The sequence below is a fragment of the Hemicordylus capensis genome, chromosome 7 (genome assembly GCF_027244095.1).
Source record: "Hemicordylus capensis ecotype Gifberg chromosome 7, rHemCap1.1.pri, whole genome shotgun sequence".
Classification (NCBI taxonomy): Eukaryota; Metazoa; Chordata; class Lepidosauria; order Squamata; family Cordylidae; genus Hemicordylus; species Hemicordylus capensis.
Genome location: NC_069663.1, coordinates 26782381 through 26801562, shown reverse-complemented (window position 1 = coordinate 26801562; position 19182 = coordinate 26782381). Strand labels below are relative to the sequence as shown.

Below are 19182 nucleotides of genomic sequence, written 5' to 3'. Positions count from 1 at the left end.
GGAAATACCAATATCGGGCAGCAGCGATATAGGAAGATGCTGAGAGGCATCATCTCAGACTGCACGGGAAGAGGCAATGGTAAATCCCTCCTGTATTCTACCAAAGACAACCACGAGGCTCTGTGGGTGCCAGGAGTCGACACCTACTTGACGGCACACTTTACTTACTATGTTCACTGTGCGGGTGCGGCTCAGTTCAGTATGTGTTTACCCAGAAGTAAGCTCCTCTGATATCACTGGGCTTTCTTCCCAACGAAGTGTGATTTGGGTTGCTACTTCAAAGCAAATGGAAAACTCAGGATTCAGCTTCAGGGAGGATTCTGAAGAGTAATAATGAATATTATTATTTTCCTCCAAAGAGTTCAGGGCATTGTACACAGCTCTCCCCTGTATTTTGTTCTCACAACAACGCTGTGAGGTAGGATCGAGTGGGAGAGAGTGACCCAAGGTCACACCAGTGAGTTTCATGGCTGAGTGAGGGATTTGAATCCGGGTCTTCTGACTTCTGCTGGCTCCCTGATGTTGTGACTGGAGCGGAGGCACAGACAGAGCCAGGGATGTGAGAGTTTTCTGAGTGCCAATGTGTGTGTCGCCATGGCCTCCTGGGTGTTGGGGACAAAAATATCCCCCTTTCAAAGGTCAGTCACATAACAGCAGGGTTCCCTTGGGGTGTCCGACCCAGATCTGCGAAATCATGGGCTCCCTGGTGTGGTCCTTACACAGAGGGGCAGTGGGAGAAAACTTTTCTTTTGGGCATTCTACAACTGCAGAGTTGGCCTGGGGCTGGGAGGTGTGTGTATGCATAAGGAAAGGAAGCAGGAAACACTGGCTTGGGCTGGCCAGCTCGGGAAACGGATTCAATGGCCGGAAACCTCCTGCTGATAAGGAACGCAGGCCGAGGCTCCAAAACTCCAGCCGGGTTGCATGTTGGTCCCTGATCCAGCTTCAGGATCTGGGGTGGGTGGGGGGGGGGAAGGGGAGCAAAGGAACAGAGTCCTCCATCGAGAAGGGGAGCTGGGGGTGGCCACAGGGGCAACATCCAGGCTCCTGGGGGTTAGAAGGGCAGGGGGCAGATTCAGCCATGGGCTGAGGCCCCCCAGAGGGCCTGCAAGGAGACCCAGTGCAGCAGGAGTGAAGAGGAAGTCGGAGGGGAAGAGGCTTGTGTGTCACCCCTGCCATGCTCGGTGGAAACTCAGGGATAATTGGCAGGGCTGCTGCTTGTTGGAAAATGAGGAGGGACACGTGGGGGACGCCTGAGGGTTTCTAGGACGGACTTGCAAATCAGACCTCAAAAGTTACTGGTCCACAACGAGTGGGATGTACTCTCTTGCATATAAGTCATTGGGGGCACATTAACAAGCTGGGGAGAAGCAGCAGCATCTCCAGATGGGCTCTCTTTCCATTTACAAAAGTCTCCCTGCCTGCTTGTGATTCTAACCACAGACGAGTGGCTCTTTACAGCCCTGTCCTAGAACGGCAGTCAGGCTTGATCCTTAGTGCTCATTTTCTATCCCTTTTTAAAACCACAACAAAACCTTCTTGCAGTAGGCTGGGCTGGGTTTGTGGCCCTCGGGACCCAAACCTAGCACCCTGGCCTCTGCAGTCCCCTGACCCCAAGACCTTGTTCACACAACCATCCAAATCTAGGTTTAATGTGGGTTACCGACATTAGCGTGATTCTGTGAACCCACGCCAAGTCGCCAAAGCAGGAAGCTCAGATTCACCTTGGGCCATATAAACCATCTCGGCCTGGCATCACACAGTCACACTGATGTCGGCTGCTAGGGTTTTAAGCCCGAATAAGAGACTCAAGGTGCGGCAGCTGTGAAAAAGGCCAATTCCATGCTAGGGATCCTTAGGAAGGGGAACTGCTAATATTATAATGCCCTTATACAAAATGATGGTGTGGCCACACCTGGAGTACTGCGTACAAGTCTGGTCACCACATCTAAAGAAGGACATTGTAGAATTGGAAAAGGTGCAGAAGAGGGCAGCCAAGATGATCAGGGGCCTGGAGCACCTTCCTTAGGAGGCAAGACTACAACACTTGGGGCTTTTTAGTTTAGAAAAAATACGACTGCGGGGAGACATGATAGAGGTCTATAAAATCATGCATGGTAGTGGATAGAGAGAAATTCTTCTCCCCCTCACATGACACTAGAACCAGGGGTCATCCCATGAAATTGATTGCCAGGAAATTTAGGACCAGCAAACTGAAGTATTTTTTCACACAATGCATAATCACGTTGTGGAATTCTCTGCCACAAGATGTGGTGACAGCCAACAACCTGGATGGCTTTAAGAGGAGTTTGGATAACTTCACGGAGGAGAGGTCTATCAACGGCTACTAGTCGGAGGCCTGTGGGCCACCTCCAGCCTCAGAGGCAGGATGCCTCTGAGTACCAGTTGCAGGGGAGCAACAGCAGGAGGGAGGGCGTGCACAGACCTCTTGCCTGTGAGCTCCCCAGAGGCATCTGGTGGGCCACTGTGTGACACAGGATGCTGGATTAGATGGGCTTCCTTGGGCCTGGTCCAGCAGGGCTGTTCTTATGTTCTTAACAACCCTGCGAGGTAGGTTAGGTTGAGAGAGAAGTGACTGGCCCAGAGTCCCCCAGTGGGCTTCACAGCTGAATGGAGATTTGAACACAGGTCTCCCCAGGCCTAGTTCAGCACCCTAGCCACTACACCACCCTGGCTGTCCCTCCTGTGTGAGAGCTCTCCTGAAAGAGCCCTGCCATGGGAAAGGGGGCAGTGCTAGCCCTCAGGGGAAACTGTTCTGCCAGTGCCCCTTCCCTCCCCCAGGATAGTCACCAGGAGGGAGCCCTGAGTTGTCCGCTTTGATCCTCTGCTCTCTGCAAGACCCTGAGAACCCACCAAGTCCCTCCACACCCTTTCCTATTTATATCCGGCCCTGACTAACCCGTAGGTGGGCTGGGCCTTTTGTCCCTGGGGAAATGCAGGCATTGTTCATTGCAGGCTGGCAGGGGTCATGCACAGATTCCTCAGCTTACCTCTGCAGCCCGGGCAGGAGCTGAGGTTCAGGGCCCTGGAAGTGTTGAGCTGCGGGTTGCTCAGAGGATCTTGAGAACAAGGGCTGCAAAAACACACACACACCACCTTTTTGCTCCTCAGGCTTCATGGCACCCGTGTTGTGATACAGGAGCAGAGCTCTGCTGTCTCAGATGTCATTGCACCTAGTATCAGGTTTCCAGCACTGGCTGGGCAGGTGCCTCTAGGAAGGGCACATGCTGAGCCCCAAGGGCAAGAGCTGCATTGACAGGAGCAGTCTAACTCTGAATGCTCGGGCTAATTGGGCAGGGCTGTTGCTTGCCACTTGTGGGCGTCCTGCAGGCACACAGCTCAGCTGTCCACTGTCGGAAGCAGAATTCTGGACTAACTAGATTCAGTGGGGCACTCCTGATTCTTTAATACAAGAGTTGTGGCGTTTAGACTGTGCTAAACGAGCACAGAGGTGGAGGTGCTACTTCTCTCTCTTTCTGCACTCAGCAGGGGGTGGGACTAGAAAACCTTCAGGGCTCCCTTCCATCTCCAAAATTCTATGATTCTCTGGCCCCTCCTCCAAACCTTTCTGCAAAGACTGACCCCAGCTGTTATCAGGCTTTCTACTCTCACAAAACAATTTCTCCATCAACTTTTATGCCAGAAAACCTTTCCACATCACAGGGGATTCTGGGCAGTGTCCAGGTACGCCCTCAATTCAAGCAGGTTGCTGGCTGGAGCCTGTCATGCTCCATTGTTGCCCTGTGTCTGTGTTGCCCTCCATTTTTGCCCCGGGTGCAAATCTGCTTTGCTATCTGCCCCCAGCTCCAGTACATTGGAGGTAGACTGCTTATGAACTTGGAGGTTCAGTTTTGCTTAGTGCTGCCACTGGCTGTTTGAAGTGCCCTGGAACGCATATCTCTCTCTGGAAGAACAATCCAGCCGCCCATGGACAGATGCACAGAACAGCTGCATAGGGAGCAAGTTAAAGGGCTAAAAACTGGGTGGATGTATGGGAGGTTTAGCTGATGTCTTTGTAGTAACTGCCAGTTCATGCTTATGGCATCGAATGACTTCGGACATCTTCTGGTGGGGATGAGGGCAAGGATGGTGGATATTGGCTTCAGCAGCTGGTACTGGCAACTGCAGCGTTAATGCTATGTGCCCAGATGCTGATCATCTGTGATGAAACATCTGACCTCTTGTAGCTGATGAGGAATTTGTGCACATGTGCGTGTACATCACAGCTACAGTTACTGTACATGGTGGTTCTTATAAATGGTATCTATTTCTCTGGATTGTAAATTTATAGTAACCATCTGAGTAACTTGCAGTTTGGGGCGGGCTGCTTATGGCCTTCCAGGATTGTGGCATTCCTTTGAGGAAGCTTGTGGAAGGGATGTCAAGCTGCAAAGACTCCATAGCAGTACGATGTCTCTGTCTCTGCCTCTGCCTCTGTCTCATTCATTCATTCTAACGAAAAGAACAATGAAAACTGAAATAATAAAGCTTTATTTTTACTTGGCAAAGATGCAATTAAAAACTAATAATCTTACAAACAGGTATCTTTCAATAAGCCTTCTTGTGTTAGAAATACCTTCAAATGAAAATACATTATGTGAAACTTGAGAACTTTAGTCATTTTTTAAAAAATAATTCAGAGGCCCCTCCTAATGTGAGGCCCTGAACTGTAGCTTACTTAGCTTGTGCCTAAATCTGGCACTTCAGCTACCACAGGAAATGTGATTATATTTTTTCTGCTTTTTCAAAGGCTGTAAAATCTACGGATTTCTGTCTTTTGTGGCAAATACGTAGTCTGTGTTTATGTTGTTTGGCCCCATCTTAGCTGCCAAGATGTTTGCTGAAGGCGCCACTGTGAATCAGTAGAGTCACTATGCTGCTAGTAGAGATAGTTAGATAGTCATTATCCTGCTGATGGGCTGGGCTATCCTGCAACACTATAGACCAGTGAACAACTTGAAGGGCAGTCTCCCCTGGCATGATTCTGCCCGCACGCGAGAACTATTGGGGAGGCTCTGCTCCATCCCTCACCACCATCAGAGTTGCAGTTGGCGGGTCTTCAGGACAGGGCCTTTTCGGTGGTAGTGCCACTCAGACTCTGAAACTCCCTTGGAAGGCCTATGTAGCTCAGTTTCGTTTACTTCTCGCTGGGTGTTGAAGATCTTCATATTTAGGTGGGCCTTCAATGTTGATTGACTCGATATCCCCTGAAGTGCTGCTTTTTTGGCTCTGTGGTTGCTATTAGCTTATGAGGTGTTTTTTTAAAACGTTTTTTCTATTGTACATTCGTTTGTATGCTCCTTTGGGGCTCTGCTGAAAAACTGTGTACACCCGGGATTCTCAAGGTTGGGTCCCCAAATCGGACTACAACTCCCGTCTTTCCCTGCCAGAATGACTAAAGATTATGCATATTTGTTTCACGACTACATGCTATTATGGCTGGGGATGATGGGAGCTGTAGTCCAACAACATCTGGGGACCCAAGTTTGAGAACCCCTGGTGTGCACATTTAAAAATACCAACCCACCTAAAATCTCCCAAGGTTTCTCCCGCTCGTGTTACTACCATAGATGGCTACTAGTAGGCGACTTTTGGCTTGTTGGGTCATGTGTTGCACAGCTGCTGTAGACGGTGTGCCATGGGGCCGTGCTTGTGGCTGCTCCCTCTGTTGCTGGTTTTGGCAAGGGGGCTCAGTCAAGGTGGTGATATCAAGGGGGGAGTTTGTGGCAATGTCTTTATGGGTATCCAGGCCAACTGTCTGTCTGTGGTGCTGTAGGCTCTGGGTGGGGCTTTTTAGTAGGGATGGAAGATCCCCTCCTTGGTTCTGTTCCATAGCTGTCCTGACATCCCTTTGCGGCTTCTCCAGCTGAATTCTAGCAGGACTTCCAGATTTTGGAATGTCGGGATGAGAATGTCAGAATCCCAGCCCTAAACAATACATTAAAAACTCATGCCTCCTTTGAAAAGTTATAACATTATTTGTATTTTTAAAAAAGTCTTCACAATTGGATGATTGTGCAAACAAGAAAATCCCATTGGGGTGCCTTTTGGGTGGGAGAGTTCATTTTTAAAAATCTACTTTTGGTTTGTGTGTACTGCAAAGAGGCAGGGAAGGAAGCAGGAATTCGTCCCTCAACTGACTTGCAACATTCTGGGAATGGACGGATTCCGACATTTTGAGTTCCCTGGTAAATGTATATCTTCAGTGGAACCTCAGAATTCAAGTTGGAGCCCTCCTTTTTAGTTAGTTGCATGAGGTGGAAAGGAGGCGTTTTGATGGGGTTGTTGGATTCTCGACGGACTTTTCAGGTTCCTGATGACTCCGGGAAGTGATTTCGCTGTTGGGGAGTCTGTGCGTGGTAAGGTGTCATTTGCCAAACATTCTTCACCGAATGCCCCAGCCCTTATAATCTTCCTGAAATGTAGCTCCTACATTTGCCAAACCTTGTTGCACGAGCAGATACCCAGTGTTAAATAAGGAAGGGGGGGCTGCAAAGTCCCCTCCTCCAACTCGTACCTCAGCCAGAAACTCACTTTTGCAAACCAACCTCTCAGTAACCCCTCTGTAATAACAGGTGAATACACTGGCCTGCCTTGCAAGATTGTTGTAAGGGTTGGAGAGGGAAAGCATTTATGCACAGCATATTGAACCCTTGAAACAGGCTTTATCAGGGGGTAGCCAAGCTGAAGCTCTCCAGCTGCTGCTGGACTACAATGACCATCATCCCCAGCTGCAGTTGATCGAAGCTGGGGATGATGGGTGCTGTAGTCCCACAGCAGCTGGAGAACCTCAGGTTGGCCACGCCTGTGCTATATAATCACTATTATTGATTTCACCTGGAAGGTCACACACTCAGGTTGGGAGGCCCCTTCCTATAATCCCAGATGTGAGGAGGAAACAGCTGCAGTTACATGTGATGAGGAAAGGAGCATTCTGCACATGCTCGGAAATGCTGGCCTGGTTCACACAACCCCTCAAACCTATGGTTAATGCGGACTACCCACACTGATGTGATTGCGTTAACTCACGCCAAGGCAGGAGCCCCAGATTCATCTCAGGCCATAAACCGCCTTGGCGTGGCTTCACACAACCATGCTAGTGTCAGCAACCCACATTAAACCGAGATTCTGAACGACGGTGCGAAGTTGTGAACCAGGCTCCTCTCTCTTCTTGGTGATTCCCTCACAAGTCCTGGGGTGCAACGATTTCATTTCGTTTTTGTTTTTTTAAGAAGAGCAAACAACAGTGGAAACGGCTCCGATGAATTCCCCGCACACCTCCCCAGCTGCCAGGAACCATCCCCTCTTGCATGGCAGGGCCGCCCTCTCACCCGTGCCACCATCAGCAGCAGGGAGGGAGGGGATGGCCGAGACCCTGGCCCACCCCTCCTCGCTATGGAGGGTGCTTTGCTCCTGCGGACAAGAGGGGATGCCCCCCACACACACATTGTCCCGTTGCCCAGGTGATGGTCTCCTGCCACCCCCCACCCCCCGCTGAGCGCATTCCTCCTTGGCAGATGAGGGGGTGCTGGTTGCCGTGGCGACAGGCCCTTGAGGCCTGCAGCCGGGCGGATTGTGAGGTGGCGATGGGGAGGAAAAAAGCCGCTGTGGGTTGCCATGGCAACTCGGTGGCAGCGATGCATTGTCAGGCAGCAGCTGAGGGGAAGGCAGGGAGGGGAAGTGGAAGATGCAGGGTCTGGTGTGTGTGTTGGCGGGGGGGGGGGTGAGTGTTGCAAGGAGGGGTTATTGCTGGAGAATGCAAGCTCTCCGTCTTGTGGTGTCCATGGCTCTGCTGCTTTGCCTTCTCAGGTGGCCTGAAACATGCCTTTTCTCCTCCCTGCACACGGTTGCTGGCACCGTCCTTTCCTCAGCCTATTGCACACACACAACACACAACACACACCCCTTGTTTACTCTGTGTGCGGGCACTTTCCTCAAGAGGGTGACCCGATGCAATGAAAGACAGGATTTCTGTCGTTTTTTAAAATAGTGATCTAGCCCAGGGGAGCCGTTTCCGTATCTATTTCTGCAGAACTTGAGAGACAGTGCCGCACTGTCTATCCACAGGAGCACAGGAGCAAGCTGGATGCCAGAATCCAGGCCCAGGCTTTGATATTTGCATTTATTAAAATATTTATTCTTTTATTTACCTTGCTGCCGCACAAAGTTGGGCACCCTTCGCCGGTTTGCAGCAGTGGTTAAAAACCCAACAATAGCAGTGGAAACAAATAATGCGTAGGATCAAACTCCAAGATATGAAACAAGGGAGAACACTTCACCTGGTTTGTAAACTAAAGGCATGGTAAAATAACACTGTTTTGACTAGACATGGACACATTCAGCCGAGAAAGGGCCACAGAAGCCTCATGGGGCAGGGAGTTCCACAGTCTGGGCATCGTGACTGAGAAGGCCCTGTCTCTTGTCCTTGTCAACTGCACTTCTGATGGTGCTGGAACACAGAGCAGAGGCTACCCAAAAGATATTATGAGAGAGAAGACAGTCTTTTAAATGGGTGCAGTGGTGCTAGACATGCCACTAACAATAGAGTGGTGTTAGTGGCACAATTACCCCTGGACTTCGAGGCCAAAGTCCAGGGCCTTCACAACCCCTAGGGGCCCCCAAATCCTCTTTAGTCTGTTCTGGGTGTTGTGATCACCACTTATAGGAACATGGGAAGCTGCCATATACTGAGTCAGACCATTGGTCTATCTAGCTTGGTATTGTCTTCACAGACTGGCAGCGGCTTCTCCAAGGTTGCAGGCAGGAATCTCTCTCGGCTTTATCCTGGAGATGCTCCCAGGAGGGAACTTGGAGCTTTTATGCTCTTCCCAGAGCGGCTCCATCCCCTAAGGGGAATATCTGACAGTGCTCACACTTGCAGTCTCCTATTCATATGCAACCAGGGCAGACCCTGCTTAGCTAAGGGGACAAGTCATGCTTGCTACCGCAAGAGCAGCTCACCACTGGTCCGCACTGCGACCGGCAGCCAAGTGTGATTGTGACCTGTGATGGGTGCTTTAGAGACAGAAGGAGGAGTGGGGAAAGAAACATGTGGGATGGGGATATGTTAGGTTGCGTGTTGAAATGTTTCTGCTAATGCATATTTGCATAAATATACCTGTTTTATATTCTTACACTCTTGTGAATTCAATTGCTGTTTGTGCCCCCCAAAACCCACGTGTTAAAAATACTGCATGTGTCACGGTGTGTGTTTAGGGGGATGATGCTTAACTTGCGGCGGCGGGGGGCGTGTCCAGTGGGGAGGGAGGCCTCCAAAGGCCTTGAGGTCCAGGCTCCAAAATTACCTAGGTTCACAATCCGCTCCCTCACTTTTACACACTTCCCTCTTTGCTGCTCCAGACCAGTATCCACATTATGGGTCCTTGGATCAACTGTGTTTTCCCCCTGGAGCTCTCCCAGACAGCAGAATTTATCACAGGTTTACTGCGAGTTCGAATTTGACACACACACCCCCAAACGACACAAAAAGTGGATTTTTTTACCCCGGACATAAATTGGGTTGGGCTCTAACGTGCAATTAAAAACCCGAATCATGTGTGAAGTGCTCCCCAATTTTTCGCATGGACTTCGGCACGAATCTGGCCAATGTGCAGACACAAACCTTCCATTCTGGTGGAGAAGCGAGCTAAACGTCTGGGAATGCTCCTGCAATGTTCCAAGGGTGTTGTGTATCAGAAACCCCTTGACCAACAAGAACAGTGCTTGGTGGGGCTCCTGTTTTCTCACTGGCCCAACTGCTTCTCCCAATACAGGGACCACGGAGCGTGTGTGTCTGGTACAAGGCACGGCAGAAGCCCTCAATGCTGTTCACAACTTCATTGCAGAGAAGGTGCGAGAGATCCCTCAGTCTGTCGTGAAGCCGGAGTCGGTCAATATCCTACAGCCACAGACAACTATGAACCCTGACCGAGCCAAGCAGGTGAGTGAATGTGGGAACAAAAGATCCAATGCTTTTAGAGCAAAGGTGCTCAGACTTGAGTCCTCAGGTGGTGTCGAACTACAACTCCTATCATCCCCAGTCACAATGGCTGGGGGTGATGGGAGTTGTAGTCCTACCCACCTGGGAATCTAAGTTTCAGGAACCCCTATTGCAGGGGCTGGGAAGGGATTACTTGAGGGGATGCAGAAACAATAAAGAGCCTTTTGGCACCTAAAAGCTATTGAGCAAAGGGGCAACTTTTAAAGTGGTGATTCTATTACATTTAGGAGGGGGAGAGCAACTGGCCCTATCCTGCCCTACCACAGTGTCTTTCCAGTGGCTGTTGCTGGTATCTACCTTATATTTCTTTTTAAAACTTTGGGTTCTTTAGGGACAAGCTAACTGAGCAGAGGCACCTTTTAAAAGTGGTGCCTTTTAAAGTCTTTATTTAGCAGTGGGGGAGCAACTGGCCCTATCCATCCCCAGCACAGCATCCCTCCAGTGGCTGCTGGTGTCTATCTTACATTTCTTTTGTAGATTGTGAGCCCTTTGGGGGCAGGGAGCCATTCTATCTATCTATCTATCTATCTATCTATCTATCTATCTATCTATCTATCTATCTATCTATATCTAGGTGAACCACTTTGGGAATTTTTGCTGGAAAGTGGTATATAAATATTTGTCGTATTGATATTGTAGCATAATATTTTGTGGTCTACTGTCCACTTTCTGAAATGCGTAAAGTGCAGTTCTCAGTTGGCTGGTATAACTATGCATATGCATGGGCATAGAGAAGAGAAGAAAAACGTGATCAACAGTAGGCGGGTTCATACGGCTAAAAACTGGGCAAACCAAATGACCTACCCAGCTTTGGGAGCTCTAGGCACTCCCGATTTTCAGCCGCATGTGAACCCACCTGGTGGCTCTAATAGCCCTGAAATGGGTGTGGCAATTGTATATAATGCTTAAATGTATATAGGACCTACCCAATGGCCATTCACAACAGCAGTCACTGGTGATAAGAAAATCCTCCTAGCTCAGCTAAGTTAATTAGCCCTGTGATGTGACGGGAAGCCGTTCAAGCCTGAACAAATTGGGGGATGGGGTCTAGAGTGCCCTTTGAAGAACGGGAGAGAACCTCTGCCAGATCAAAACCAAAGATCTGACTGGTCCAACATTTTGAGCAGGATCAAGACTAAGTTAGTCATTACTTGAAATTTAGGACTTAAATTGGACAAGCTTAACACAGTCTGAACCTTCCTGCCGCCTTGAAGCATGACCAGTCAGATGCCTCCAGGGAATCTGCAAGCAGAGGGTGAAGGCAACAGCCCTTCTCTATCCCCAGCTTCTGGTATTTGGAGAGAGAGTGAGAGTGCTGCTGAACATGGAGGTTCCATTTAGCTGTCATAGCTTTTTGACAGACCTATCCTCCACGATGTTGATCCTTGTTCTTAGGATAATAATGATGATTAAAAGCTGTTGGAGGGCTCAAGCAGTATGAAGCACTGTCTATCCGAGCTCACTAGACCCAAACTGCTAAAATTAACATCCAGAATATTGGCCATTGGAAACACACAAATTCGGATTCTAAGGTGCCCAATGGCTTCACATGACTGCCAGTGGCTCCGTAAGATGGCAACGTCTCAGGGATATGCCAGGATGTGAGAGTGTCCACACCGGGCAGGTGTGATGTCTGTAGCCAAGTTCATTCTCAAGATCCTCTGCCCGACATTTTACTGAGATTCTTCATCTCACTTCTGGGTCTTGGGAACCGAAGGGATTAAATGCTGGGCGGAGAATTTTGGTACCCAGACATGGACGGCTGGACGGCTTCAAATGCCATGCCCACCAGGAACCTGTGCCCTTGCGTCCTGGCATATTCTTGAGATCCTTGAGACGGAGCTGCTGGTGGTTGTCTGAACCCACCCAACATTCCCATGCTGAAAGCTACTTTTAAAAACATTGCTTTTTAGTGCAGGTGGACTAAAAAATAAAAGGCAATCACATTTCCGCACTGGGTCCTGGCGTGTATCTTTTAACTTTGCAAAATCGCCCATGCAATCGCAGTGTGGAAACAAGAATCTAAAATAACAATTTAAAAGCAAAATCAACATTCAAATGTTTTAAAAACATGTCTAACGTTTACAAAAACACCAGCAGCATGCAAGAGTGCCAGGCCTCTATTTTCCTCTGGAGAGCCTCTTCCATAAGAAGAGAAGACAGGGCTAAAGAAGGCCTGAGAAAGTGACCAAGCACACACACACACACACACACACACCCCGCCCACTCAAGGTCGGTGTGTGTGGAAAAAGCAGGGCGGCAGGTTCCATTGTCAGTCGGCTGTGCTGTTGCCATGGCAGCACAAAGAAAAGCCAGCTACGGCCTGGAAGCGAAAAACAAGGATTATGTCCAGCCACCTTATGGTGTGGGTCATAGAGTGTGTATTGCTGGGGTGGGTGGGTTATATGGCTGCTGAGATAAGGGGCAGTGAACAAAGACTCCCCCTCACACAGGCATGCATTCTTGCCCCCTGCCAGCTGAGGAGCAGCCTGCCTCTTCTTTCTTTGGGAAACTTTGAGGAATTTCTTCTGGAATTCCTATAGCAGCATCCCAAGCTGCCTGATATTAGCCCGGTTCCGGTGTAACATTCCTGAGCCATTTACCCACTGGTCCTTGCCTCCCTCCCACTTCCTTCTCCTCCCATATGCTGGCTGAACTGCGGTGGGGGGGAATCCTAGTTGACTGAACCGTCGTTTCCTGTGACGTCTGAACTGGGAAACTGCGATTTGAACGCTCATTAAGCTCATCAGGAGGGGTCCATCTTCAGGTGCCACCAGTCCATCTGGTGGCGACCTGGGACCGGGCCTTCTCAGTTGTCCCCCTGGGTTGTGGAACGTGCTCCCTGTGGATAGAAAAGGATTATCTTCCTTGGAGGCCTTCAGGAGCGCTTTCAGGAGAATCTCCTTAGCCTGGTTTATAATGATATCTAATTTTAATTTTAATCGGGTTTAAATGTTTTCTGACTTTAATTGTTTTTATTAAGTGTTTTTGATCTAAATGTAAACCACCCTGAGCCACTTTACGAAGGGAGGTATATAAACTGAAGGAAGGAAGGAGGTAGCGGGGGAGAGAGCCCTGATAGAAATATAGGGATGGTGGGTAGGGCAGAGGCACAGATGAGAACCAAGGTGAGGCATTAGTCTAAAAAGGACACTTGCTTGGCATAAAGGACATTGTGTCCAGGTTGAGACGCATTTTATTAAATGCTGGTTTTAGCACTAAAGTAACCAGAGATGAGGCACACACTGGAACAGGGTCATTTATAGTACTTCCGACTGGTTAAGAGCACAGATCCTTCCCAAGACAGAAGAGGAGTTTATGTGGTTTATGTCAGGTTGATTGTCGCTTTGGAGAATTGTAGCTGTTGATTTTGTTTTTTTCTTAATCCAGAGTTGGCTTGCTCTTCCTACCTGGAGGAGAGAGCTAATTCTCAGACTCTGTGGCTTTTAAAGTTGGAATGCCACACCATTCCACCTGCGTGCAAGAACGTCCTCCTCTTTCCCCTCTCTTTTCCCCTCACCACTAATCCAGCGCCATGGCTGTGGGTTGGACGAGGTGACGGATTTCAGGAGATGCCTGTGACTTGATTACATAAGAGCATTTCCTTGCTAAATCTGTACAGCTTTCTCTTTCTCGGTGGTTATATAAAGGCGTGGGGCAGGCAGGGTGGAGGGAGCACCCCTCCCTCATAATCATAGAGCCCCTGAAGCTATCTCTCGGTGGACACCCACTCGTTCGCTCCCCTCCTCACTGCCTCCCATCTTCGTCTGTTGCGAACACTTTATAGAATTGTAAAATCCCATGAGTGGAAGAGCTCAGAGTAGTCCAAAGAGCAAGATCCTCTAGACGTTGAACAATATTTTCCTCCCTATTCCTGGCATACAGATGGTGGCAGTGTGCAGACTGGTGTACATTTGGCGATTCTGCTAGAGCCCTGGAACACTGCCGAAGGTGTGGTGTGGCCCACAGCTTCCTAAGACTCTCCACTTTCTCTTGTTAAAATCTAAATTTTAAAAAATAATAATTTCAAGTCCCTGTGGTAGTGAAGTGAGAAGCAGCTCCCTATAACTAGGGGGGAAAAACCCTGACTAAATATGCAAAATAAGAGAAACTGTGTAAAGATGCTTTATTTGCATCACCTACGCAGCCACAGAATCTGGAAATAGATGGTGTGGACTTTTTATTTGCTCATCTGACAGATTGATATCCCACGTTCCTACCATTTAGGCCTTCAAGGAGGCTACAAACATGACAAGCAGAGGCTCCCTGTCAGTACTTTCCTCGACTAGAAGACCTCCATGGTCCCTTCCAGCTCTAAAATTCTATGATCCTGTGATTCTAGGTTTGAGTAAAATAGTTCTCAGAGAAGAGAAGCTTCTACATGTGCATCTTCCACCCTAAAATGTACCAACAGGCTCCCTTACCCTGCACCCACTATCTGTGCTGGAGGGTCATGCTAGTGGGCCCACTCTGGCACTGGCACCTGCTGGTGCCTCGGGGGGCAGGCAAAGCAAGGAGCAAGGGTGCGTTTGGGTCCTACTCCAGAAGCACCCTCACCACCACCACCACCCCAATTCATCTCGGGGTGTTGCAAACAGGCTGCTGTTCCTGCTGTGCAGTTCTCCCCACAGGCAGCTTGCTCAATGGGCGTTAGAATCCTCCCAGGAGGGGGCCTGGCGGAAGGGCCCTCCTCCCTCACCAGGGCCAGTTCTCTCTGCTTCTGTGGGGCAGCAAAGAGCAAGGCCTCCCCAGAAGCACCCCCTGCCCCAAGGAGGGTGCTTCTGGGGAGAGCTGGTCTTGTGGCAGAGAGCATGCATTGTCCCTTTAGCTAAGCAAGGTCCACCCTGGTCTGCATTTGAATGGGAGACTACATGTAAGCCCTGGAAGAGATTCCCCTCAGGGGATGGAGCTGCTCTTGGAACCTCTGCAGAAAGTTCCAAGTCCCCTCCCTGGCAGCATCTCCAAGAGAGGGCTGAGAGAGATTCCTGCCTGCAACCTGGGAGAAGCCACTGCCAGTCTGTGAAGGCAATACTGAGCTAGAAAGACCAATGGTCTGACTCAGTAGAAGGCAGTTTCCTCTGTTCCTAACCCATCTGGGAGATGCAGATGGAATGTGAGTTGCCCTGACACGGAATTATGCGTCTGTGGGGGGTGGTATGATTTGTTTCCTTTCATGCATGGCTCTTAGCCATCAGCAAAGCAGCCTTGGTGTTCCCTCTTGCTGTGTGTTTGTGCCTCAGTTTCTCCCTTACCTAGGACGGAAGGCCTGTCCTCATATGGTCTAATATGGCCTGATAAGGCCAGGGCAAATACGAGGCCCTGCCTTTGACACAATGGCCCCATTTCATAGGGGCATGAGGAAACCGCCAGCAGAGGCAGGAGGGAAATCCAGAATCTTGGCCTGCACATTGGCCATTCGCCCTTCTGCAGGGACTGCTGAGTTGGGGGCAGGGTGGGAGTGGGGGTGAGCACACGTGACTCAGCCCGTCTGGCCCACCTTTCCCAAGCAGAGATGAAGCAGAGACTGCTGCTCTCCGTGGTGCTGAAGGGCCTCCTTCCCTCCCTACTGCACTAGATCTGCTAGGCCAGGTGCTGAGGCTTGTTAGGGAGCGTCACCACTGCAAAAAATTAACTGCAACACTGATACTGCCCAGTTTGGTTGTCCATGGCCTTGTGTCCATTCATTATGCTGCTATTTAGGGGTTTTTTTTTGCGGGGGGGGGGATGCACTTTTAGAAATGGAACTTTTTTTTCTGCAGAAAGATATAGCAGTGGAAGAATTTCCACCCCACATCACTGCAAGTCACTTTCTCTAAGACAGTGTTTATGGCTGTGATTTACAATAATAGTCTATCTCCTGCTAACCTTTCAAAGTGGTGACTCTTTTACATTTAGCACGGGGAGGGCAACTGTCCCTATCCAACCCCAGCACAGCAACCCTTCAGTGGCTGTTGCTAGTATCTACCTCCAGCATCTCCTCCTCCTCCTCCTCCTCCTTTAAGATTGTGAGCCCTTTTGGGGACAGGGAACCATCTTATTGTATATGTCTGTGCTTTCATATATGAACCAACCAAACATCCAACGAATCCTTCTCCTCTTCTCTCCTTCCCCTCCAACGCAGGCCAAGGTGATTGTTCCGAACAGCACGGCTGGGTTGATCATTGGTAAGGGAGGCGCCACGGTCAAGGCCATCATGGAGCAGTCGGGCGCCTGGGTGCAGCTTAGCCAGAAGCCCGAGGGCATCAACCTGCAGGAGCGCGTGGTGACCATCAGCGGGGAGCCCGAGCAGATCCACAAGGCCATAGACATCATCGTGCAGAAGATCCAGGAGGACCCACAGAGCAGTAGCTGCCTCAATATTAGCTACGCCAACATTACAGGCCCCGTGGCCAATTCTAACCCAACTGGATCACCCTATGCCAATTCCACGGACGTGCTGCCAGCTGCCGCCGCTGCGGCCACAGCATCGGGCCTCCTGGGTCACACCAGCCTTGCTGGGGTAGGGGCCTTCCCGGCGGCTCTGCCAGGCTTCTCTGGCAGTGACCTTTTGGCCATCAGCACAGCTCTCAACACCTTAGCCAGCTATGGATACAACACCAGTTCTATGGGGCTTGGCCTCAACTCGGCGGCTGCATCTGGGGTGCTGGCAGCCGTAGCTGCCGGCGCTAACCCTGCAGCAGCCGCTGCTGCTAATCTCTTAGCTTCTTATGCCAACGAAGCCTCTACGAGCACCACTACCCCAGCTGGTGCAGTTGGAGCCTTTACCTTGGGTTCCTTAGCTGCGGCCACTGGAGCAGCCAATGGCTATCTGGGAACGGCCTCTCCGCTGGTGGCCAATTCCTTCCTGACCACGGAGAAGCTTGTGGAAAGCGCCAAAGATATGGTGGAGATTGCCGTGCCGGAGAACCTAGTGGGCGCCATTTTGGGGAAAGGCGGCAAGACGTTGGTTGAGTACCAAGAGCTGACGGGTGCCCGCATCCAGATTTCCAAAAAGGGGGAGTTTATCCCGGGTACTAGGAACCGTAAGGTCACCATCACAGGCACTCCAGCTGCAACACAAGCGGCACAATATCTCATCAGCCAGCGAGTAACGTATGAGCAAGGTGTTCGAGCCACCAATCCGCAGAAAGTGGGCTAAGAGAAGGCTGGAGAGAGAAGGCTGGGGGAAGGAGTAGAATTCAAACCAATTCTTTAATCATTACAATTGTAACCTACCTGACCCCAGCCCCTGTCCAGTGTCCATCTCACACACATACACACACGCACACGCACACCCCTCTGGTTGGAAAGCAGCCCAGCGGCCATCCTGCTGGACCCTGATTTCACCGACGGTGCGATCTGTATATGTATATTATATATGGCAACGTTTTCTTTTCTTTTTTGAGTTGATGGATTTTAATAGAAACACATTTTTTAAGAAAAACAATCCTCTTTCTTTCCCTCTTTATTTCTGACTTTCTTAACCCCTGATCTTGATGGGGGAAGGTCGATCTCTTAATGCCTTCCTGTCCCAGCCCAGCCCACTGTGGGAGTCCATTTCAGAACTCTTGACAGGGTGCATAGGTCCCTCTCTATGACCACCCATAGCTTTATCAGCTGCAAATGCTCTGGCTGGGTTTCAAAATGCACGTGGGAGGGGAGGAGATCTGGGTTCGAATGGGGGCACAGTGGCTCATGAGGCGGAATGATCTTCCCCACGAACTTTGAAACGGATGTCACTCTGTGTTATATCTAACCCACACATCTTTTGTAGTGAAGAAAAGCATGGATATTCTACCTGTAGGTAACCTAGTTCATTTTGAAGGGAAGTTGAGGAGAGAAGGGTTGGACTGGGGTGGTTGCTGGAATGGAGAACTGGGGTTTGTTTGGGGTGGGGTGGTGTTTGTTTGTTTGTTGTTTTTTTAAAAAGTAATTCTTCCATACATATTTTTGTTCAGAAGAGTGAAAAGGAGTGTGTGTCCTCCCCTCCCCTCATTTTGCAGCTGCATTATTGAAAAGTGAAGTGTTTAGCAAGACATTTTGTCTATGTGGAGTGTCCCTGTAATATGCCTAAGAGCGCTGGATCAAAGTATGCATGGTGGAGAATTCTTTTGCCAAGGGCAAGTTGTGACCTGCTTGGGAGCTTCTCCTGTGATTTTGCGTGAACCAGGGTTGTAGAGAGGCGACTTAAATAGTAAGCCTCCTGGAATGGGAGAGATCTCCTGTGTGGAGAAGTAGTCGATGACTTCCTTTGAGGAGGACATCAGATTCCTTTTTCTGTGGCATACAGTCCACTGACTGTGACAGGGGTGTATGTCTGCTCCTTCTGTTGACATAGCAAGCTATCCCCTCATCTAGTGCCACAAGGTGGTGGTCTGCTTCCTGTAACACATTTGTCGACTTCCTGTTGTGACACCAATGTCTTTTAATAGGGAAGCATGCTACTTCCTGTAGACTGCATCCTCTCAATAAACAAGGGCCCTAGCCCTTATTTCTCACACTACGGACTGGGTTCTGATAGCAGGAAGAAAACTTTGGATCTGCTTTTCAGTGGCTGCCATCTAAACCAGTGGTGTGTTTTGTTTTTCTCTTCAAGGCCAGCAGCAACAAGGCCATCCCAACTTGACCTGCAAGTACCATTTGGTAGACTCTGGGTGGCAAAACTGAAAAGCACCCTCTGACTTCTCCCTGAGCCTGCTTCTCATCAGGGGTCCTGCCTCCCGCACTCGGCCAGCTGGCCCCCGTGGCACAGCTGCCTACCGAACGAAAGCACTAGGGCACTCACTAGTTGTGTGGCTGCCGATGTCAGTATTATTAGCTCTTTAAGTGGCGCTGTGTGTTGCCGCAGGGCTGTGGAGCGAGGGACTCTTCAGATGATCCTGACCCTCTTGCGGCTGCTCTCTCTCTCTTTACCCCCTTGTCCTCACAAGCAGTGTTATTAGCCCACAACTGTGAGAGGGCCCAACAATCACACAGCAGGGAGACCTCCTCTGCCCCCAGTTGCCCCCTCTCTTGGGAATATTTGTGCAAGGGCTCCCAGTCGTAGCACGGTTTAATCAGCACTTCCTGTTCCCACAAATGTGGCCACTCAGCTGGCAACGAATGCCCAGCAAACAGGGCGTACGCCATAGAGGTGTGGGGTGATGATCGAGCAGCGCCCCCTTTCTGTGTCATGGTCCCTG

At 49.9% G+C, this 19182-nt stretch overlaps 1 protein-coding gene across 3 annotated transcripts in view; it reads left to right on the top strand.

The window, feature by feature from the left end:
- Positions 1–17447, top strand: part of NOVA2 (NOVA alternative splicing regulator 2) — a 51656-nt gene extending 34209 nt beyond the window's left edge. For all 3 annotated transcript variants that reach the window (XM_053266756.1, XM_053266754.1, XM_053266755.1), the window contains exons 3-4: positions 9795–9961; positions 16143–17447. In XM_053266756.1, the coding sequence (XP_053122731.1) occupies positions 9795–9961; positions 16143–17159 (1184 nt within the window). In that variant the 3' untranslated portion in view covers positions 17160–17447. The remainder of the gene's footprint in view (positions 1–9794; positions 9962–16142) is intronic.
- The last annotated feature ends 1735 nt before the right edge of the window (positions 17448–19182 follow it).